A 25,075-nucleotide genomic window follows, 5' to 3' on the forward strand; every position below is an offset into this window, starting at 1 on the left:
GCCATTTTAAGCCTACCCAATTTCTCTTTTTGTTTTTTATTGTTGATAAGCAACACTGCCATCACAATCTGGTTATGTGGAATCTGAATATTTAGAATTTTACCTGAAATGGGTCTGCAAAGTGTGCCATTTTGCAATAAAGTGCACTGTTCAAAAAGATAAGATTAAGGAAACATAATTTTAAAACCCTTGACAAAATATTTTTATTTTCAGATCTCTCCTAATTAGGGTTAAAAGTGCTGATCAGCTTAGTGTTTGAGAGGATAGTGAATGTAACTGACAGAGTTTCAGATATACTATAGTTTAAGATTAATATATATTTCTAATTGATAATAAAGCAGTGCATAATGTAAAATACAATAGTGTTATAATCTCAGTGCAATGAATAAGCATTAGGCTTGCCTGTTTCCCATGCAGATTATTGCGATTAGGTCTTAAAGAAAAATCAGACAAAGAAATAAGTTGGTACCTTTCAAGCAACATAAGAAGTGAACAGCCCCTATGAAGCAGGCAGCTGTTTATAAACCACATTTGTTTACATACTGATTGTGTATTCAGGTCTCTGAAGATCTGGTCTACAAGTTCTCTTCTGTCATAAATTACTATGTTATCTATGATATAACACTGTCATTTTTTTTTGCTTCTGAAATCTTTTTTATAACTCCTTTCCTGTTCAGGAAATGTATTTTAAAGCTAAGAGTTTGTGTTTTAGTGGAATATCATAAGGCCATACTATACTTTTAAACAGCAGCACTGTTTTTCCTGTCAGTTTCAGTTATTTTAAACAACTTCTACATTTTTTTTCTGTGGAGTAATTGTGTTTTTTACTTTTTTGGGGCTGTCAGGTTTTTTTAAAGTGCTTTTTACTCTTTTATGAGTAAAAAAGTGAGTTTTAAAGACTTAAGTTTTACTGGCTCTTGTTGCTTGTTTTCCCTGGGAAAGAGGCACCAGTTTTTGCATGATTGTGGAGTAAACTGTCGGTCTCATAATTGGTGGTACTTCTAGCCACAAAAAGAAAAGGTTAAGTAAGCCGGCTTTGTCACCACAGCATTCTAGCAATTTACATCAGCCACAGGTGGGTGACTTTGCTGTGGCCATTAGTTGTACCTTAGACAACTCCTCTTTTACCCCCAGGTCCCTCTGGTATAGCACCTGCAACCATGATAGACCAGGGGTTAGCCATGTCTACTGTGGCTGTTGAGGTCCCCTCAGCGTGCAAGGGAGAGTCCCTGGTCCTGGGAGAGGGAACAGGGATGGCTTCCCTTTTTTGCCAGAATGTTGTGTCCAACTCTGAGGAAATTGATGCTGCTATTAAATAACACTGTTGGCATCATTGTTCCTGTCAAGAAGAAAAAGAAAACTAAACATGTATCTACTCCTCCTCCTAATTTCCATAGGATTAGTTTACTGGGATCTGACTCAGGCTACTGATCCTCCTTATATGATGGTTTCTGGTAAATGAAAGAGGGATGCCTCTCTTCTCCTGAAGAGATTCAGTATTCTATATTTGGATAAGAAGAAGGGCAGGCAATGGATTTTCTTCGATTTCTGATTCAGACTTGGAGCCCAGTTTCTGAATCTCCCTGTGTGTGTGTGTGTGTGTGTGTGTGTGTGTGTGTGTGTGTGTGTGTGTGTGTGTGTGTGTGTGTGTGTGTGTGTGTGTGTGGGGCGGGGGGGGTTCTGTTTCTCACACTATTTCCAGAATGTGTCATTGTTTTCCGCAAGAGAACACTGAGATTTCTCCAGTCCCTCAAGAAATACAATGAGCTGTTAACAGGAAATTTCAAGAATCTTCACCCATTCCTCCAGTTCTGTCAGCTTTGGAGGATATGTTACCGCCTGCCATTTTCCTGGCACCCAGCCAGCTGCCCCTAAAAATGCAGATGGGATGCATAAAGTCCATCAGTCTGTCAATTCTTTTATACTCAAAATCTGACCCATCAGTTGTAGCTTTAGATGTAATGTGATCTTATCTCGCCTACATTCTCTACAGATGGGTTCGGAGCTGATCCTCGGCTCCGACTCGGCACGCTATACTATAGAACGAAGTCTCTTATTGGCTGAGTTACCTCATATCCCAGGATGCCCCACTACTGCTTCCCCAGATCTTGTTTGCCGCTTCTACAGCATAGACGTGGTCTCGGACTTGGCTGAGCTAAGTGCCTCTTAGTGATTTTTTTCTGTCAGAAATTTCGCTAAAACTTACCCAAAAGCTGTTTTAACAGCTACATATTGTTGTGTGATTGTGTATCTTAGGAATTTTGTGGTAAATTGTATTTTTATTTGAAGGAAAAGGATCCCGTTTAAGTTAGAGGGGCCTTGCCCTACCCACGCGCTTTAATTAGAGCTGTTTAACAGCTACTTATTGTGTAACTGTGTAGTTTAAATTTTTTTGAGGTAAAATTGTGTTGTTTTTTGCTGGCAAGTGATTCCAATTAAGTTAGAGGGACCTTGCCTTAGCTTACGTGTTAATTTTTTGTCTTTAAAGTTACAGTTGAAGTAGTTAGCCATGTCTAAAGAACATAGGCCATCTGGATTCAAAAAATGTTCAAAATGCAGTTATAAAATGTACATTACGGACAACCATTCCTTATGTGTATACTGTTTGGGGCTGAAGCACCTCCAGGAATCCTGTAGCGTTTGCCACGCTTTTTCCTCTCGCGTGCGCCAAGAGAGGAAAAATAAGTTGATTTTGAAAGGGCTGATTACCCCCTCCTTTGAGGAAGCCCTATCTTCTTCTTCTTCCCCGTCGAGGAAGAAAAAAATCTTCGGCTCCGACCAGTCCGTCGGAACCGGCAGCAAAAAAGTCAAGGCAGGCTTCTCCGTCAGCTCCACGGACTTCGGAGCCGAGGGCGGAACGGTCTGCCTCGATGTCTCCAGCCTCGACTCCTCTGGCTTCGGAGCCGAGAGCTCGGGTGTCGAGAGGCGAGTCATCTCCATCAGCTCCACTGCCTTCAGAGCCGATGAAGGTTACCCGCTCAGACTCTTCCCCTTCGGTGCCGAAGTCCACATCGGCTCCGAGGGAAATTGCAGTGGTGGTGGAATCTCCCTCGGCGCCGATACTTCTCGAAACCATTTGGAGCCGGTCCCCCAGTTTTTTGGAGCCGGCGGAGAAGTCGACTCGGACCCGGTCGGTCTCTTCTCGGTCCTCGAGGATGTCCGATTCGGATGTAGACAGGGTGCTTCAAAGGCTTTTTCAGTCTCCGGTCTTTCAGAAGTTGGTCTCGGCTCCATCCCACTCGGCTCCTGAGCCGGTTTCCCTTCCTGCCACCTCGGTTCCTCCTCCAACAGCTTTGGCGCCGTTGGAGTCGGTGTTGGTGGAGCCGGTGGAAGTTGTTGGGTCGGTTCCGACCCTAACTCCAACCCCGCCCTTCGGGTCGGTGTTCGGTACGCGGACCTCCTCTGTCAGCCCCGGGGGGGACGTTTCGGGACCGGTCCTTTCGGTTCCGAGCCTTCCTCTCGGTGCATCGGCAGCGGGAGTTCCGACTGCTGTTGTGGCCTTGGGGGTTGAACCTTCCTGGGACTCTGGGGGTCCCGCCTTCAAGGCCATGAGGAGTGCCTTGGCCAAGTCCTCTCTGGCCACTTCTACCATCTCACCACCACCTTCCCTGGGCACGGAGACTGGTTCCTTTGCAATCCCCCTGTCTCATGACAGCGGAGCCCTTGGGCCTGAGGTTACCCCCATTGGGGGTTCCCTTCTTCCTGGGGGTCCCTCCGAAACGTCTTCGGAGGAACCCCCAGGAAGAGACAGTGCAAGAGGAAGCACGTTGACTCCCCTGATGAGTCTCTCACCTCGGATACCGACCTCGATGATGCGGAAGGGTCCCCCAAGTCGTCCTCGTCCAAACCCCCTTCTGCTGAGGAGTCGGTGTTCCTCAAGGCCTTTGGGGCTCAGCCCTCTGCCTCCTGGGTGTCTCCGCCCTTCAATGAGCTCCTGGATTTGATCTCTCGAAGGACGTGGGAACATCCGGATTCTGTTGAACCGGTGCCAGCTCGCCCCAATAAATTCCTTTCGGCACCCCCTGATAAGGACTTTCTTACCAAAGGTGTGGCTGTAGATGCCTTGGTGGTGGCATCTGCTACCCAACAAGATGTGGCAGAGGCTTCAACGTCCGTCCATCCTCCTAATAAGGAGTCTAGGAGCATGGATCGACGGAAGCGCCTTGCTTCAGCAACCTTTACATTAAGGTCTCTGAACTACCTGACTCACTTTACGAGACTGCAGAGGGATCTGGTCAAGGAGCTTTCGGATACCCTCTCTGGTAACTTACCTGAGCAGTTATCCCAGACGGTTAACTTCCAGTTGGCTACCCTGTCCTCCCTATCCAACTTGTCCATGAGGCTCATTTCGTATGTAGCCGAAGGAGCGAGCAAAGCGGCGGGCACAGGTGTTGCTCAACAGAGACAAGCCTGGCTATGCCTGTGTCACTTTGCGGAGGCCTTTAAGTCTTCCTTTGCCGACGCCCCCTTCGATGGGTCCTCCCTTTTTGAACCCAAGGTAAAGGACACTTTGACTCGCTGCGAGCAGGAGGGTTAGACTTTAACTGCCGTAGGGGCCCGGTTTTCCACTCCCTTCAGACCTTATCCCAAGGCTCGAAGAGGAGGGAAAAATGTGGTTCCGTAAGTCTCAAAAGCCTTACTCATCGCAGCAGAGCGATTCCCCTTCTAGAGGCAGAGGAAGGGGAAATTTTTCAGGGAGACGCCGTCCCAGAGGCGGCGGAGGCCCCCGCAACACTGGAGACATGCGAGTCCTTTCATGGCTCCTCCTCCTTCCAGCATCCCTGAAGGAGTGCCAGACTGTGCAGCTCCGGAGCCAGTTGGGGGTCGATTTACGAGGCACTTAAAGGCCTTGGAAAGTATCACTCAGGACCAATGGGTGCTCCGAATCATCGCCGGAGGTTACACCATTCCCTTCTCTCAACCCCCCCCCCCACCATCCCAAAGAATCCCGGACCCACCACCCAGTCAACGGCATATGGCAGCCATCAAAATTTCAAAGCTGCTTCAAAAAGGAGTCATCCAATCTGTCCCCGCAGATCAGGCCAGATCAGGGACTTACTCAAGATTCTTTTTGGTACCAAAAAAGACTGGGGACTTGAGGCCCATTTTGGATCTCAGCAGGTTAAACCGATCAGTGGAAAAAGTCCACATTCCGGATGGTCACCTTGCAAACCATTCTCCCGCTTCTGGAGAAGGGTGTTTGGATGTGCTCCATAGATCTCAAAGACGCCTATTATCACATTCTGATAGATCAGGCGTCGAGGAGACACTTGCACTTCAGCCTAGGGGACAGTCATTTCCAGTTCCGTGCACTGCCCTTTGGTCTCACCACAGCCCCCAGGGTGTTCACCAAATGTTTAGCAGTGGTGACTGCTCACCTGAGAAGTCTAGGATTCCAGGTGTTTCCATACCTAGACGACTGGCTCCTAACTGCCACCTCAAGGCATCTACTCTTAAAAACTCTAGCAGCCACTATCTCCCTAGGCAGCTCCTTAGGAATCACCTTCAATTGGACAAAATCCATATTGCTGCCATCACAGCGTATTCTGTTTATTGGTGCAGAAATAGACTCAAGGCAGATGCGAGTCTATCTTCCTGTGGAAAGGATAGCAACATTGCAGTCTCAGGTTCGGGCGTTACTCCTCAGACGTCGCGCTCCAGCGAGAATGGTCCTGCAGCTGTTAGGTTCCATGTCAGCCACCATTCTTCTCATCCCCTTGGCAAGATTGCATATGAGGATACTCCACTGGCTCCTCTCAGTCCAGTGGTCTTATCAAGACCTCCCCCTCTGTCATCACATATTGATCACAGAGACGTGCAAACAGGATCTTCGTTGGTGGCTTCTTTCCTCCAACCTGGATCAGGGGCGACCCTTCGTTCCCCCATCCCCCTTGGCCACGTTGACTACGGACGCCTCCCAGACAGGGTGGGGGGGACATTATCTGGACAGGTCGGTCCAAGGCACGTGGCACTCCGATGAAAATCTTCTCCACATCAATATCCTAAAAATGAGGGCGGTGCTTCTAACGTTGCAAGCACTGCACAATTACCTCCCCCAGGGGACGATTGCCATTCAATCCGACAACATGTCGGTAGTCTGGTACTTGAACAAGCAAGGAGGGGCCAGGTCTTAACCCCTTTGCAGAGAGGCCATGAAGGTATGGGATTGGGTGATTGCTACCAAATGCTTTCTAGTGGCAACACACATTCCGGGGACATCCAATGTGATAGCCGACAGACTGAGCAGGACTATTCTCTCCCCTCACGAATGGTCCTTGAATCACAAAGTGATAACACAGATTTTCACGAGATGGGGAGTTCCATGTTGCGATCTTTTCGCAACTCCCCTCAACGCAAAATGCCAGCAGTTCTTCTCTCTCTTTCCAGTTCCGGGGGAGACCCCCAAGGATGCTCTGGTCCAAGCTTGGCCCCCCGGTCTGCTATACGCCTTTCCACCGGTTCCCCTTCTTCCCAAGGTGATTCAGAAGGCGATTCGTTTGGGAAGCAAAATGATTCTAATCGCCCCATACTGGCCTCGTCAGGTTTGGTTCCCCTTTCTTCGCAAGTATGCATTGGACGGTCCCTGGTTCCTGGACCAAGTTCCGGACCTCCTGACGCATCAGTCAGGGCAGCTCCATCAGTCCCTCCATTCATTGAAGCTAGCAGCTTGGTTACTCCTCTTCCGACCATAGTTAGGAGCCATTCTTTCGACCCTGAAGTCATGCATATTTTGTCCTCTGCCCACAAGACTTCTACTAAAAAGATGTATAGCAGTAAATGGAAGAGGTTTGCTATTTGGGCCCAACTCCGAGGATTAGACCCTATGACAGCTTCTGTGTCAGAGGTTCTGAAGTTTTTAACTTCCCTGTTCAACCAGGGTTGTTCGGTGTCTACCATCAAAGTTCAATTGGCAGCTATTTCCAATTTTCATGAGAACGTAGAACCACCTTTAATGAGCAATAAGTTGTGCAAAGCTTTTGTTAAAGGAGCTTGGCTTCTACGGCCCCCTATATCGCATCCTGCACCACCGTGGGACCTCAACGTAGTGTTAGGCGCATTAACCGCACCTCCCTTTGAGCCGGCAGCAACCTGTGACTTGAAATTTCTTTCTTGGAAGACTGCCCTTCTAGTTGCTATCACATCAGCCAGGCGAGTTTCAGAACTTCAAGCCTTATGTGTCAAACCACCATACCTGGTATTTCACAAGGATAGAGTATCTCTTAGACCAAACCCATCCTTTATACCAAAGGTTTGTTCTAACTTTTGTTTGCAGCAATCACTGGAATTACCGTTTTTTTCCCTAAGTATACAAACAGAGCTGAGTATACCTTTCACAGCTTAGATGTGCACAGACAATTACGTTTCTATTTGGATAGGACACAACAAGCACGAAAATCAGATCAACTGTTTGTGTCTTTTTCAGACAATAAATTGGGAAAATCCATCATGAAAGTCACTATTGCCAAGTGGATCAGAGACTGTATCAGTCATATTTATCGCGTTTCAAATAAAGAGCTTACAATTCCTGTGAAAGCTCATTCTACCAGGGCTATGGCCACTTCGGCAGCCTTTCATTCCAAGCTCTCTATTAATGACATCTGTGCTGCTGCTACGTGGTCTTCTCTACACACCTTTATTTCTCACTACAAATTGGATATGGCATCTAGGGGTCGAGCTGCCTTCGGTTCCACGGTTCTCCGGACCGTTTCCAGTGAGCCACCCAGGAATTAGGTGCTAGGGACGCTGTCCCATCTGTAGAGAATGTAGGCGAGATAGGATCACATTACATCTTTTAGTTATGTACTTACCATAACTTTAGATGTATGGGATCCATCTCGCCTACATTCCTAATAACCCACCCTCCTTCCCCCTACCTTGGAGGCCAGAAGAGACCAGACGGTCTGAATACAACTGTTTTCCTCTCTTGAAACACCTGGCAATCTTATAACAACAGTCTATGTGTGTGTGGCATGTGTGCGGACAAACAAGATCTGGGGAAGCAGTAGTGGGGCATCCTGGGATATGAGGTAACTCAGCCAATAAGAGACTTCGTTCTATAGTATAGCGTGCCGAGTCGGAGCCGAGGATCGGCTCCGAACCCATCTGTAGAGAATGTAGGTGAGATGGATCCCATACATCTAAAGTTATGGTAAGTACATAACTAAAAGTTAATCCTACTGGTGCCAAACATTTATTTAATTGTAATCCAGCTGTTTCTGATGAGGATGGGAAGATTAAGTTTGGGGAAAAGTCTGTGCTTCTGCAACATTCATGTTTAGGATTTTAAATTGTCAGACTCATATGTTTGTTCTAACTGTGAACGTATGAATGTTTTGTGTGCTTTTATTTTGTGAGAAAAAAATAAGTCTTCACATTTACTTATATTGTATAAGTATTGTTTACAGTTACAGTGATATTGGTATGAGTATCAAATTAGATTACATGTGTTAGTATTTTAGGCAGTTCCCAAGGGATAAGACATTGTTGTCATATCCTTGTAAACAAAATTCTTGATTTTTAGTGAGATTGTAATGTCCTTTATCCCTACTTGTTGTTTCCCAGATTTAGATGCATAGAAAGGCCGGTTACTTCTTAATGCTACCACAATAAGCTCAGCTAGAGTGTTACAGGATAACATCTTGTCTCATGCAGAAACTTTTATATATAATTAAGTTGCTTCCTCCTCCATGTACACAGGACGGCTTTGGCAATGCAGTGTCTTATTTTTCATCAGCGGGCCTTGTGTGATATGAACGAAGTAAGGCAGAGCACCATCTTTGTTTTCAACACTTAATTTTTCTCTACTTCGTGTATCTGCATAAATGAGGCTTAGTTTAAACAAAGTTTAATAACTGGGTGTAGCGTTCTTCTGTGAAGCCTCAGAGATCTGCATAGTGGTGACATATTTCTCATACATGGAAATGCAAGTCACCACTGCCTCACAGGTGACATTGGCTGTCAGTGGATAAGGTTTAGCCATGTTGTCCTTTTCATGATTTCCCACTATCTGAATCCAATCAGTTTTGCAATTCTCACATGAAGTGTTGTGTTCTTTCCAAATGTGTTATCTGGGACAGAGGTTTCCTGCTTTAAAGTTAAGAGTTGCATCCTGTTTTGTTTAGCTGCATTTGTTGGTTAGATGGGCCGTGCATATCACAGGACTCCCCAAGTGTGAAACTTTAGTTTAGCTGACATCCTAACCAAACCATGCATTTTATTTAGTTTTTGGTGGAAGCAAATAATTCTTCCACTATATTAAATGCATAACTGTTTTCAAGTCATTGAACAGCCTGAATCGCAGAAATATAATTTTTAGTTCAGAATGCTTTTTTTTTTTGGAGTAAGTTAATATTTTGTTTTTCCAAAACATAACTTGTTGACTTCATGGAATGGTGATGTTACCTAAAGTAACCACCAGGAAGTCCATCTGCAATGCAAGTTGGCAGAAAAGGGGATATTCCTCATCAGTAATTTAGTTTATTTATTTATCACTGTGAAGGGAATTGATGAAAAGCCTAAAAAGGTATGTATGCCACATTTCTAGATACTGCAGAGGAGGAAGTCTTGGAGTTAGTTATTGTTTTTTTCTTTCAAACAGAGGAAAAACTCAGAATAGCAACCACAAAATAGAAATTCAGTAATTGTTAACCTAGAAAAAAATGATTTATTAGTCATTTACTCCTTGCAAGAAACCAGGGCTCAATGAAAATTATATGCTTCTGTTACTGAGGGTAAAGTATCAAAACAAAGAGTGTGAATCTGGTTGTGTAATTCACTTAAAAGAGACAAAAGTTAGTGATATACAAAATTACTAACCAAGGTGCACACTTTTGTGAAAAACATAGGATGCCATATCTTAAGCTGATGATGTATGCAGAGTAAATAAAATTATAAACAGCTAAGGATTTAAATGAGGAAATATAAATGGATAAGATAGAATCTGTGTCAAATAATTAAATGAAAAAAAATGCAATAAAAGTAGTGGCAATAAGAAAGTGAATTATGAGGTACACAAGTATGGCACAGTTGAAATTCAAGCTATATACAAACACACACACACTTTGATTTATATACAAACACACACACACCTGGGGAAGGCTGGCACAGGTTCACTAGTTATGCCCTCTTCTGCCCAGACTATAAGGTAGTAATCACTATCAACCATCTTTACGTATCGGCTACTATATGGCCCAAACCAAAGGGTGACCATATTTCAGGAACAGATTCCAAAGCTAAAACTGTGCCTTTTCAAAGGAGTGCTCAGTTTGAGAATACCACTGATGAACCTTCTTTTATCTTCAGACCAGCCTGACCAGACAGCTGTGCAAAAGCAATAAATATTGCCAGTGCCATATTTCAGGGACAGATTCCAAAGCTAGAAATGTGCCTTTCCAAAGGAGTGCTCAGTTTGAGAATACCACTGAATAAATGTATTTCCTCTTCACACCAGCCTGACCAGACAGCTGTGCAAAAGCAAGAAATATTGCCAGTGCCATATTTCAGGAACAGATTCCAAAGCTAAACATATGCCTTTCCAAAGGAGTGCTCAGTTTGAGAATACCACTGATGAACCTTCTTTTATCTTCAGACCAGCCTGACCAGACAGCTGTGCAAAAGCAAGAAATATTGCCAGTGCCATATTTCAGGAACAGACTCCAAAACTAGAAATGTGCCTTTCCAAAGGGGTGCTCAATTTGAGAATACCACTGATGAACCTTCATTTATCTTCAGACAAGCCTGAGCAGAAAGCAGTGCAAAAGCAAGAAATATTACCAGTGCCATATTTCATGGAACAGATTCCAAAGCTAAAAATGTGCCTTTCCAAAGGAGTGCTCAGTTTGAGAATACCACTGATGAACCTTCTTTTATCTTCAGACCAGCCTGACCAGACAGCTGTGCAAAAGCAAGAAATATTGCCAGTGCCATATTTCAGGGACAGATTCCAAAGCTAGAAATGTGCCTTTCCAAAGGGGTGCTCAGTTTGAGAATACCACTGATGAACCTTCATTTATCTTCAGACCAGCCTGAGCAGACAGCAGTGCAAAAGCAAGAAATATTGCCAGAGCCATATTTCAGGAACAGATTCCAAAACCAAAAATGTGCCTTTCCAAAAGAGTGCTCAGTTTGAGAATACCACTGATGAACCTTCATTTATCTTCAGACCAACCTGACCAGACAGCAGTGCAAAAGCAAGAAATATTGCCAGTGCCATATTTCAGGGACAGATTCCAAAACTAGAAATGTGCCTTTCCAAAGGGGTGCTCAGTTTGAGAATACCACTGATGAACCTTCATTTATCTTCAGACCAGCCTGAGCAGACAGCAGTGCAAAAGCAAGAAATATTGCCAGTGCCATATTTCAGGAACAGATTCCAAAGCTAAAAATATACCTTTCCAAAGGATTGCTCAGTTTGAGAATACCAATGATGAACCTTCTTTTATCTTCAGACCAGCCTGGCCAGACAGCTGTGCAAAAGCAAGAAATATTGCCAGTGCCATATTTCAGGGACAGATTCCAAAGCTAGAAATGTGCCTTTCCAAAGGGGTGCTCAGTTTGAGAATATCACTGATTAACCTTCTTTCATCTTCAGACCAGCCTGACCAGATGTAGCATGTCTTGAATAATTTCAGGGACAGATTCAAAAGCTAGAAACAGAAGAATGCATAAGCGCTTTGGACAACATATCATATGGGCATTAAGGACATGATGGAAAACATGGACATCTTTAGGAAACCGGCAAAATCACAGGTATGATCTCATACAAATTGAAGGGTTCGTACCTCTTAATTTTTTTGTTTTACAAATAAACTTTGATGTTAAACTAAGATGTTAGATTTCACTGTTTTTTTAGAATTTGAATGAGATTGAATTTTAGGACAAATATTATGCATTTATTACATTTATTCACTGTTCAAATTCACCTACAATACAGCCAGGGGGTCGACTTTGGTCGCCCGCGACAGTGATACAGTTAACTATATGATATATTTTACATGCGGCCCCCAGACAACTTCTGTTGACTCAATGCGGCCCCTGCAAGTGAAAAGGTTGGATACCCCTGCTGTAGAGCCTATTCCCTGAAGACCAGAATAGATTATTTCAGCCCCAGAGGATCAACCCCATTGGTCTATGGGTCCAGCAGTGGATGCCATGGTGGTGGTGGTGGCCACCAAAAAGGAACTCGCCGATGAGAGTTCAACTATCCATCCTCCTAACTGACTGTCTCTGACAATGGATAGATTTGGGAAGTGGGTTTTTGCTTCATCGATCTTAGCTGTTTGGTCCTTGAAGTTCTTGGAGCACTTTACCAGACTCCAAAAGGATCTAATAACTGAGCTTTCAGACACCCTTGCAGGAGCAGTATCTGACTAGGTTTGAGATAAAGTAGCCTCTCAGCTTGCCATACTGGAGTCTATCTCAAATTCATTCATGCGGCTTGTTGCTCATACAGCCGAAGGGACATATAGAGCAGTGGGTACAAGCATTGCTATTAGGCGTCATTCCTGGATGCACTTGTGTGATTTCAAGGAACCCTTTAAGTCTTCCTTTATCAATGCTCCTGTTGATGGTATATCCTTGTTTGGCTCAAAAGTCAGAGACCCACTAGCCAGGTGTGAAAAAAATGGAAATACCCTTTCTGCTCTGGGCGTTCATTTTTGTGCTCCACAGCAACCTTCTCCAGGAATCAGAGGACTGGAAAAATGTGGTTCAAGAACACCCAAGGGCCTTTTCGGGACACACGTGGAGAATATTCCTCCCGGGGCAGAGGGGGGAGGTCTTCTGGAAAATGCCCTCCTGTGACAGAGGGGGTCTACACAACCAGGGCTCCAGGGATTCCGTTTCTGGACAACCCTATCAGCATTCCTAAATGGAGGCCTGATTGCTTATGTCTGGAAACAGGCAGGGGAAGGTTCTCCCTGCACCATTCAACCAGGCTTACAATAACCTCGGACACCTGGATGCAGAAAATAATTAACAGAGGTTACCATATTCCATTCAATCATTGCCCAAAATCCCAAAAGAGAATCCCCGATGTTCCACCCAGTCAGAGGGATCTTGCAGCACTACAGATTCAAAAGCTGCTTCAAAAAAGAGTCATACAAGTAGTCCCACCAGATCAAATAGGATCCAGATTCTACTCAAGATTCTTTTTAGTGCCAAAAAAGACAGGGGACTGGAGACCAATCTTGGATCTCAGCCTATTGAACAAATTTGTACAGCAGACAATATTCTGGATGGTCATGGTTCAGTCAATCCTTCCCTTTCTGGAGAAGGACAATTTGATGTGCTGTATAGATCTTCAGGATGCATATTACCACATACAAATGGACAAATAATGCAAAAGGTATCTTCACTTCCAGCTAGGAGCCAGTCATTACCAATTTCAAGCACTGCCCTTCGGTCTCAACACAGTCCCTAGGGTGTTCACCAAATGTATGGCAGTTGTAGCAGCTCATTTGAGACTACAGGGATTCTGCATGTTTCCATGGTAACCTCTGGCACTGGCTCCTCACCGCTTTCTCCAGGCATCTACTGCTTTACGCCATAGACATTGTTCTACAACTTGTCGAGACACTAGGCATTTCAGTCAACAAAGAAAAGTCACAACTGACTCCCATGCAGGATCTGGAGTTTATTGGAGCAAAGTTAAATATAGTATCCTGTGTAGTCTCCCTTCCTGTCCACAGACTATTGAAACTCAGATCGCAACTTCAGGTACTCATTTCCCAAAACAAAGTTCCTGCTTGTCTAGTACTACAAGCTCTGGGAACCATGGTAGCAACAATAATGTTTTTATTTATTTTATTGGATATTTGTTTACTGGGAAAGTCTGACTTGGAACAAAGCCAATTTTCAGTGGAGGCTCAGGGAGAAATGCTCCAGATGCATGTCTTTGTAATGTGGAAGGAAACCAGAGCACATGGAGGAAACCCACATGAATGCAGGGAGGACATGCAGACTCCCCACAGAAGGCACCCTAGCTGAGAATTGAGAATCGAACCAGAGAACCTCTTGCTGTGAGGTGACAATGCAACCACTGCACCACTCCGCCATCCAACATTCGATCCCTTAGTGAGGTATCACATGAGGCTGCTTCAGTGACTCTTGGCATCACAATGGTTACTTCTAATGCACCCCATGTTCCATCCAGTTTTGATAAATCGCTGCAAAAAGGATTTATATTGGTGGATGAAGCCAGAAGAGATTCTATGGGGCCGTCCCTTTTCCCCCCTCTCCTTGAAAAGTTTAATTTTTTTAACTTGTTTGATTTGAAATGGGATGGCATTTCATAGCCTAGCAACACAAGAGGAGTAAAGGTAGTTGCCAGTATGGTTATTGGCTTTGGCTGTCAAGTGGAGCAATTTATTGGAAGAACGAAGAGCTCTATTGGGAGAGTAAAGTTTTAGGATGTTGGCTAGATTCAAGCAGCAATGAGGCTTTGTGAAATAAGAAGCTGGGATAGTTCTAAGTAATGTGAGAGTTCAAGCCAGAAAACTTGCTTGAATGCCAGACAGTGATGAGCTTTATAAGATGTGTTAGTGGCAGATTTTGTTATTTTATTACAGCATTGTTCTCCTAAATTGATGTGGACTGCTTGTAGGTTAATCAAAATGAGGGCAGTATAGAATAAGGTTGGGAGAGACCTGTCTTCTAATATGGTTAGTAAAGTAGAGAACAGCTCTGTATACTGCTTCCAATTTTTGGTATTTTTTTACAAGTTCATTTATATGAATGTTAGGTTTTCATCAGTGATAACCCCAAGGAGTTTAGTACGGCTGATGACCTCAATTTTAGTGTTAGATGAGGAGATTGTAAAAACCTTGCAACACAAAACAAATGTTTATCAGTTCATATGTACTTTTCAGGCTTCAAGAAATGCTGGAGGCTGAGGAGCAAGACTATATCAGAGAAATGGAGTCCATGGAAGAAACAACATTAGAACGACAAGCGAAAATGAGAGAGAGAGCAAAACTGTTGAGGGAAAAGAGAGAACGTGAAAGACAAGAACTTGCTGCTGAAAAACGTGAACAACAATTCAGGTAATTTTATGCCTGGCAAATGAACCATTTTAATGTTCTGTTGCTTTACTGTCACAACGCCTGCCAGACCCATTTCCTCTTTTTGCTTCATAGCTTAAGAGGATGCAGTTATGTTCAGCATTCCTTTTTCTGTAGATTTGTTTAAATAAGGTTAGTTTCAGTTGCTGTAGTGTTAAAAGTCAGCATTAATATTTTGTCACTTTTTTTCTCTTTTGTTCCATTTTATGGGCCATAGAAAGATATCACAATAGAAAATGCACCAAGACAATTCTTAGAACTCTCTTCCTGAGCCTAGAATTGGCTAATAATCAGGGAAAAAAATGGTAGGTTGTGTTCACCCCATTACTTCTATGAATGTTGACACAGAGACACTTTTTCACTATTCTATACTATCTGTTCCGACTGACTTTTATAACTACCATGCACAACTCCATGGAGCTGATGTATGTGTGGGGGCTTGCACTGGAGAGGAAAAGGATATTATTCAAAATATGTGACACACATTGTACAAGGATGTGTAGAGGAGCACTGCATTTTTTTTTACTTCTGAGTTCTATTGGTGAGCACCGTTTACTGTTCTAGTGGGGTGTTGGCATTGAGCTGTCAGCACAAGATGTGTTGGGTCATATTACTTTGTGAAGGGTGCATAGAGATAGTGTCTAGAATTTGTGCTATATTTGTATGCCTGTCACACTGGAATGGATAGATAGGGGGCCATATGTACTCTATAATTATCCCCCCATCTCTCTCTCTCTCTCTCTCTACATATATATATATATATATATATATATATATATATATATATATATATATGCATATATACACACACACACACTTATATATATATATAAGTTCCTTCCTTTTTAAACCTATATATATAAGTTCCTTCCTTAAACTTTCTTTAAATTTCTAGACTCCCACCAGGACACAAGTGCTCTTCAGCAATTACATTCTGCTAGTCGAGCACACTCAAGCAAATCTGCAGTCTGCGGCTACCACTCCATCAATACAGTGTAAGAAGGAATCAGTATTGCAAACTAAACAAGGATATACATTTTGAGCTTCAAGAGCAGGAGCACACTCAAGCAAATCTGCAGTCTGCGGCTACCACTCCATCTATACAGTGTAAGAAGGAATCAGTATTGCAAACTAAACAAGGATATACATTTTGAGCTTCAAGAGCAGGAGCACACTCAAGCAAATCTGCAGTCTGCGGCTACCACTCCATCTATACAGTGTAAGAAGGAATCCGTATTGCAAACTAAACAAGGATATACATTTTGAGCTTCAAGAGCAGGAGCACACTCAAGCAAATCTGCAGTCTGCTACCACTCCATCTATACAGTATAAGAAGGAATCAGTATTGCAAACTAAACAAGGATATACATTTTGAGCTTCAAGAGCAGGGTCAGTCCACCCAGGCATTCTACTTGTATGTTTTATGAGAGTGAAGCTATTACATTAGCAGTATTTCTTAGTAGTTCTCAGCTTGCTAATAAAACTGACTGTTGTAGCCTTGTGTCTCCCCTCCGATAGTACAGTAATCCTAACTGTCCAATAGACAGTATAGATTTTAATTCACATCCCTGTGACTAAATTAAATTAACCATCAAGCAGCCCTCTCAGTTCTTTCTGCCTTAGTTTGTATCACTTGGAGGATCACCTGCTTATTTGCATCTCTATCATTGCTAATGTATCTCCCTACTCTAATCTGTGCACAAACTGGTTACTAATCAGCAAGTCAATGTAAAGACACACTCCCAACCTTAATAAACTTTGCTGTCTCTTCTCTCCTTCACTTTACAGGTAGTTTGATATATTACTTACCCTCTCTGAGGCCTTCACTGATTTCCCCTGATTGCCTCTCTGGTTTCTTTGCATTCCACCTGGTTTACACCCCTTGTGCTATCTCCCCCAATACAAAGTCTATATTAGAATCCTGCTGAGCATGGAGCCATCTTTAAATTTCTAGTCTCCCACCAGGACACAAGTGCTCTTCAGCAATTACATTCTGCTAGCCGGTAAGCCATTAGACCTCAGGAATTTCTTTTAAAAGTGTTCAGATTTGTAAAGTAATACTTACTTTTTGCTGTATTTGGATTTATACAACTAGTATTCATTTTTCTGATTCCTGACTACTGATCTGCCGTTGTTACCTGCTGTTATTATACCTGGCTGATTGTTTCCTCTCAGCAATTTCCTACTCCTTTGGCTCTGCCCGCTCCGTTCGCCCTTCGGGCTCACTCTGCTCCCCCTCTCTGCCCCCAAATTCCACCCGCCCCTGGGACCTCTACATTTATCCCCGCATAACCACACCCACCACATTCCCTAGCCAATCAGAACATATTCTTCTCTCCACCCACTCCATAGCAGTCCACTCCCACACCCACCCTTTCCCTCTCTGAACACATACCTACTGTATACAATCCCCACTCATCTCAACATGTCCTACACTCACCTTCCTCTCCTACTACTAACTCTTCTAACTATTCTTACCTCTACCTACCTCATAACCTACTATGAGCAACCTTTAAATCCTACCTTTGTACTCCACACAAACATACCCTAGCTACCCCCCCAACTACACTCACAACCCATCACAGTCCCATATACAGCAACCCATATCTTGAACCTAAATATCATCGTCTCTCACACATCAAATACCTTATTCTTGACTCACAAAACACTTGCACAACATCAAAACCTCACAACTAACTAACCTTATTCATGGTTTATCATTAATTGATGGGGACATCCACCCCAACCCAGGCCCAAACACAGACATACCATCCCTAATTCCCAAACTATGAAACCTATGTCTACACCACAAACTAAACCTCCCAAATCTCTCACAATAGCTCATCTTAACATCCGTAGCATATGTAAAAAACTTCCTGCTCTTCATGCCCTACTAGAAGTCCAACAGTTTGACATTCTCTGTCTTACTGAAACCTGGCTTAAACCCACAATAAAAGATAACCTAAATTATCCCCCTGGCTATAACATCCTAAGACAAGATCGCCTTAACAAAAAGGTGGAGGAGTAGCTATACTCTTCAAAACTGGACTGGAAATAAGTAAATCAGCCCTTACCCCACCACATGACTCTAATGTTGAACTGATTATTTCCAAACTCTTCCTAAACTCACACAAAACTATTAATATTATCTGCACTTATCTTCCCCCAGGCAACAATTCCCCCATATTAGAAGACCTACTAAACTGGTTTTCAATTAATCTCCTTCAAGAAACAATACTACTAGGCGACTTTAATATTGATTGGAACATGTGCAAACAAACTAATCCATCTACCATTATTAACCTGCACGGATTCCATCAAACCGTTAACTCCACAACTAGAACAAATAAAAACAATAACAAAGAAACAGTTCAGGGCGTCTCTGTGGATGCTATGGTGGTGGCGGCCACTAAGAAGGAACTGCGGATCCTTCAGTACCTGTCCATCCTCTAACAAAGATTCTAGGACCATGGACAGGTATGGAAAGCGGATGTTTTCTTCAGCGACCTTTGCTATCGTTAAGCTGAACTACCTTTGTCACTTCACCAGGCTTCAAAGAGATATTCTCAAGGAACTAGGTGAAGTGGTCCAGGATCCTTCTGCTGCTGGGGCTCAAGAAAAGATTGCCTCACAGCTAGCAATCCTGAATTCCTTAACCAACTCCTCCATGCGGCTCATATCCTATGCAGCCGATGGAGCGAGCAGGGCCGCAGGCACAGGAGTGGCTCTTAGGCGTCAAGCCTGGATGCGGCTTTGTAATTTTGCGGACCTTTAAGGCGTCCTTCACCAATACCCCTTTGACGGTTCGGCTTTGTTGGACCTCAGGTGAAGGAAACCTTGACCAGGTGTGAGCAGGACGGTAAAACTCTTTCTGCCGTTGGAGTCCATTTTTCCACCCTTCTAGACCCTATCCCAAGGGTCAGAAGGGAGGAAGATGTGGTTCCATAAAGCCCAAGGAGCTACACGGACACACGTGGTCAGTTTACCCCAGAGGCAGAGGGGTAACAATAATACGCCGCCCTAGAGGCAGGGGGCCCTCAGAACCAGGGCAACAGGGAGTCTCTTCCTGAAGCCCTTTCAGCACCCTGAGGTGTTGCCCGACTGTCCACCCTTGGAGGCAGTCGGGAAGGATTTCGCTGTACCCAGTAGCCTGGCATTCCCTTTCACAAGATATGTGGGTACAGTCGATCATATCCGAGGGTTACAAAATCCCCTTGAAAGGTATCCGTACCTCAACAATCCTTCCAGACATCTCACCCGGTCAAAGGGATTTGGCAGAACAGGAGGTTTTAAAGCTCCTAGAAAAGAGCCGTCCAGACTGTTCCGGCAGACCAAGTAGGATCCGGCGTCTACTGAGATTCTTTTGGTCCCCAAAAGGACGCGAGATTGGAGACCAATATTAGACCTGAGCAGTCTAAACAGATTTGTCAAGAAGGCAAGATTCCGGATGGTCACGCTTCAGTCCATTCTGCCCTTTCTGGGCAAGGACAACTGGATGTGCTCTATAGACCTTCAGGACGCGTACTATCACATAAAGATTCACAGGTGCTCCAGAAGGTTTCTCCGCTTTCGGCTAGGGACCAGTCATTAGCAATTCAGAGCCCTGCCCTTTGGCCTCACTTCAGCCCCCAGAGTGTTTACCAAATGCATGGCAGTGGTCACAGCTCATCTGAGACGTCAAGGATCCCAGGTGTTTCCTTATTTAGATGACTGGCTCCTCTCCGCTACCACCAGGTGTCAGCTTCTTCAGACCAGAGACTACACTCTGCAGCTATGCAGGAGTTTGGGAATTTCAGTGAATTTCGAAAAATCTTCTCTGCGGCCTTGCCAATCTATCACCTTTATAGGCGCAGAATTAAACACCGTCAAAATGTTAGCCAGACTAACAGATCAAAGAATTCTGGACATCCAAAAATACGTTCGGATTTTATTGCAGAGCAGCAAAGTCAAAGCCAGACTGATACTAAAGGTTCTAGGTCTTATGGCTGCGGCCATTGTTCTTCTACCACTGGCTCGCTTCCACATGCGTCTTCTGCAGTGGATGTTATTCACTCAGTGGTCGTTCCACAGTCTTCCGATGAGGCACGAAATATTAGTCACACAATCGTGCAGGACTCATCTGAACTGGTGGATATCTTCCCCTCTTCTTCATCAGGGCCGACCTTTTGTTCCCCCTCCTCCGGTTGCCACAGTTACTACGGATGCCTCTCTGATCGGGTGGGGGGGGCATTATCAGGGCAGGATGGTCCACGGGACGTGGCAACCCATAGAATACCATCTGCACATAAATGTCCTGGAGATGAGAGCAGTGTTTTTAACGTTGCAAGCCCTCAACGACTTTCTTCCCGCGGGGACTATTGCAGTACAAACGGACAACATGTCCGTGGTCTGGTACATCAACAAGCAGGGCGGGACCAGGTCCTATCCGTTGTGTCGAGAAGCTCTCAGACTTTAGCAATGGGCAATCTCCTCTCATCGGTTTCTGATAGCAACGCACATCCCCGGCAGGTCCAACCTCTTGGCGGACAGGCTGAGCAGATCCATTCTCATGCCTCACGAGTGGTCTCTCAATCAATCTGTAGTGGACCAGATTTTTCTGAAGTGGGGCACACCTTGTTGCGATCTTTTTGCTACACCCCAAAACAACAAGTGCCCCGATTTTTTCACCCTCTTTCCCCTACCAGGCCAACCCCTGAGAGACTCTCTAACCCAGGATTGGCCCCGGGGACTTCTGTACGCTTTTCCTCCTTTTCCCTTGATTCCACAAGTCATTCAGAAAGCCACCGTTTTGTGGGCCAAGTTGATTCTCATTGCCCCTTACTGGCCTCGACAAATTTGGTTTCCGTCTAGGCATCGTCACCTCCTGGTGCAGCCCTGGCATCTGGACCCAGTTCCGGATCTCTTGATCCACCAGTCGGGTCAACTACATCGGGCCATTCAATCTCTCAACCTCACTGCTTGGTTGCTCCACTTCCTTCCCTAGCCAGGCTTCCTATGATCTCTGATCCGGTCAGAGATATCTTAGTGGCTTCTTTAAAGTCGTCCACCAGAACCGTTTATGCTAGCAAGTGGCGACGTTTTTCCATTTGGGTAAATTCCAGAAATATTGATCCCTTTACTGCTCCTGTGCATTCTGTTTTAGATTTTCTGGCTGAAGTTTTTCAGTCAGGATCTTCTTCATCTACAGTAAAAGTTCAACTGGCTGCTATTTCCAAATATCATGTTGGCTTGCAAGATTATAACATTATGTCTCATAGACTATGCAAGGCCTTTCTGAGAGGAGTGTTTCTCCTAAAGCCGCCAATAAAACATCCTCCTCCAGAATGGGATCTAAATTTAATGTTGGCATCCTTAATGTTACCACCCTTCGAACCGTCTGCTTCATGTTCATTGAAATTATTGACCTGGAAAACTATATTTTTACTGGCTGTCACTTCAGCAAGAAGGGTTTCCGAGATTCAAGCTCTCTGCATCCGTTCCCCTTACCTGGTTTTTCACTAGGACAGGGTATCCTTAAGAATGAACCCGTCCTTTCTCCCCAAAGTTGTTTCTCAAACCAATATTAATCAATCCATCGATCTACCAGTCTTTTTCCCAAATTATTCTGACAGAGCTGAACAAAAGCTTCACTTTTTGGATGTCCATCGTCAGCTCAGGTACTATTTGCATAGAACGAAACAATTCAGGAAATCGGACCAATTATTTGTCTCCTATGCAGAAAACAGGAAAGGTCTCCCAGTGTCTAAAGTGACCTTATCCAGATGGTTGTCTGCCACCATTTCTTATGTGTATTCACTCAGAGGCAAGCAACTACCTTCTAAACCGAAAGCACACTCAACCAGGAGTCTATCCACTTCTGCAGCCTTTCAGGATAGACTACCCATTGATACCATTTGTGCAGCAGCTACTTGGGCCACTCCTCATACCTTTGTCTCTCATTGCAAGTTAGATTTGGCCTCCAGAGACAGGGCCAGTTTTGGTTCCACAGTTCTCAAGAGTCTGTTCCATTGAGCCACCCGGGATACAGGTGCTAGGGACGCGGCCCCATCCAGCAAGAATGAAGGCGAGATTGACAACTTAACATTTAGAAGTTATGTACCTACCATAACGTTCCATGTTAGTTGTCTTCTCTCGCCTTCTTTCTTGCGTCCCTCCCTCCTTCCCCCTGGCCTGGACAGATCTTGAAGAGTTCCTCTTATCAGGTTGTTTCCTCCTGAGCCTTCATTAGAGGACTCCTTTATTATGAACTTGGGTTTCCTAAAATATATTAGGTTAGTCCTTAGCAGGGTAGGTTAGCTACCAAACGAGATCTGAGGTAGTTCGCCTTGCATCATGGGATATAGGGTTGCCTCGAGCTGGTAAAAGGAGTTCTCAAGCTAAGCAAGTGCCGAGTCGGAGCCGAGGATCGGCTCCAAACCCATCCAGCAAGAAAGAAGGCGAGAGAAGACAACTAACATGGAACGTTATGGTAGGTACATAACTTCTAAATATAAGTTCCTTCCTTAAACTTTCTTTAAATTTCTAGTCTCCCACCAGGACACAAGTGCTCTTTAGCAATTACATTCTGCTAGCCGAGCACACTCAAGCAAATCTGCAGTCTGCGGCTACCACTCCATCAATACAGTGTAAGAAGGAATCAGTATTGCAAACTAAACAAGGATATACATTTTGAGCTTCAAGAGCAGGAGCACACTCAAGCAAATCTGCAGTCTGCGGCTACCACTCCATCTATACAGTGTAAGAAGGAATCAGTATTGCAAACTAAACAAGGATATACATTTTGAGCTTCAAGAGCAGGAGCACACTCAAGCAAATCTGCAGTCTGCGGCTACCACTCCATCTATACAGTGGAAGAAGGAATCAGTATTGCAAACTAAACAAGGATATACATTTTGAGCTTCAAGAGCAGGAGCACACTCAAGCAAATCTGCAGTCTGCGGCTACCACTCCATCTATACAGTGTAAGAAGGAATCAGTATTGCAAACTAAACAAGGATAAACATTTTGAGCTTCAAGAGCAGGGTCAGTCCACCCAGGCATTCTACTTGTATGTTTTATGAGAGTGAAGCTATTACATTAGCAGTATTTCTTAGTAGTTCTCAGCTTGCTAATAAAACTGACTGTTGTAGCCTTGTGTCCCCCCCCCCCGATAGTACAGTAATCCTAACTGTCCAATAGACAGTATAGATTTTAATTCACATTCCTGTGACTAAATTAAATTAACCATCAAGCAGCCCTCTCAGTTCTTTCTGCCTTAGTTTGTATCACTTGGAGGATCACCTGCTTATTTGCATCTCTATCATTGCTAATGTATCTCCCTACTCTAATCTGTGCACAAACTGGTTACTAATCAGCAAGTCAATGTAAAGACACACTCCCAACCTTAATAAACTTTGCTGTCTCTTCTCTCCTTCACTTTACAGGTAGTTTGATATATTACTTACCCTCTCTGAGGCCTTCACTGATTTCCACTGATTGCCTCTCTGGTTTCTTTGCATTCCACCTGGTTTACACCCCTTGTGCTATCTCCCTCCCCCAATACAAAGTCTATATTAGAATCCTGCTGAGCATGGAGCCATTTTTAAATTTCTAGTCTCCCACCAGGACACAAGTGCTCTTCAGCAATTACATTCTGCTAGCCGGTAAGCCATTAGACCTCAGGAATTTCTTTTAAAAGTGTTCAGATTTGTAAAGTAATACTTACTTTTTGCTGTATTTGGATTTATACAACTAGTATTCATTTTTCTGATTCCTGACTACTGATCTGCCGTTGTTACCTGCTGTTATTATACCTGGCTGATTGTTTCCTCTCAGCAATTTCCTACTCCTTTGGCTCTGCCCGCTCCGTTCGCCCTTCGGGCTCACTCCGCTCCCCCTCCTTGCCCCCAAATCTCACCCGCCCCTGGGACCTCTACATTTATCCCCGCATAACCACACCCACCACATTCCCTAGCCAATCAGAACATATTCTTCTCTCCACCCACTCCATAGCAGTCCACTCCCACACCCACCCTTTCCCTCTCTGAACACATACCTACTGTATACAATCCCCACTCATCTCAACATGTCCTACACTCACCTTCCTCTCCTACTACTAACTCTTCTAACTATTCTTACCTCTACCTACCTCATAACCTATTATGAGCAACCTTTAAATCCTACCTTTGTACTCCACACAAACATACCCTAGCTACCCCCCCAACTACACTCACAACCCATCACAGTCCCATATACAGCAACCCATATCTTGAACCTAAATATCATCGTCTCTCACACATCAAATACCTTATTCTTCGACTCACAAAACACTTGCACAGCATCAAAACCTCACAACTAACTAACCTTATTCATGGTTTATCATTAATTGATGGGGACATCCACCCCAACCCAGGCCCAAACACAGACATACCATCCCCTAATTCCCAAACTATGAAACCTATGTCTACACCACAAACTAAACCTTCCAAATCTCTCACAATAGCTCATCTTAACATCCGTAGCATATGTAACAAACTTCCTGCTCTTCATGCCCTACTAGAAGTCCAACAGTTTGACATTCTCTGTCTTACTGAAACCTGGCTTAAACCCACAATAAAAGATAACGAAATTATCCCCCCTGGCTATAACATCCTAAGACAAGATCGTCTTAACAAAAAAGGTGGAGGAGTAGCTATACTCTTCAAAACTGGACTGGAAATAAGTAAATCAGCCCTTACCCCACCACATGACTCTAATGTTGAACTGATTATTTCCAAACTCTTCCTAAACTCACACAAAACTATTAATATTATCTGCACGTATCTTCCCCCAGGCAACAATTCCCCCATATTAGAAGACCTACTAAACTGGTTTTCAATTAATCTCCTTCAAGAAACAATACTACTAGGCGACTTTAATATTGATTGGAACATGTGCAGACAAACTAATCCTTCTACCATTATTAACCTGCACGGATTCCATCAAACCGTTAACTCCACAACTAGAACAAATAAAGACAATAACAAAGAAACCATTCT

General features: G+C 44.0%; 1 protein-coding gene across 1 annotated transcript in view; it reads left to right on the forward strand.

Annotated features, from left to right (window-relative positions):
* CFAP53 (cilia and flagella associated protein 53) overlaps positions 1–25,075 on the forward strand; it is a 500,763-nt gene that overhangs the window by 102,790 nt on the left and 372,898 nt on the right. Inside the window, exon 3 of the mRNA XM_044078252.1 lies at positions 14,868–15,041. Coding sequence (XP_043934187.1) covers positions 14,868–15,041 — 174 coding nt within the window. The remainder of the gene's footprint in view (positions 1–14,867; positions 15,042–25,075) is intronic.

This window comes from Protopterus annectens, chromosome 1.part1, assembly GCF_019279795.1.
Source record: "Protopterus annectens isolate FY-2018-M chromosome 1.part1, PAN1.0, whole genome shotgun sequence".
NCBI classification, from domain to species: domain Eukaryota; kingdom Metazoa; phylum Chordata; order Ceratodontiformes; family Protopteridae; genus Protopterus; species Protopterus annectens.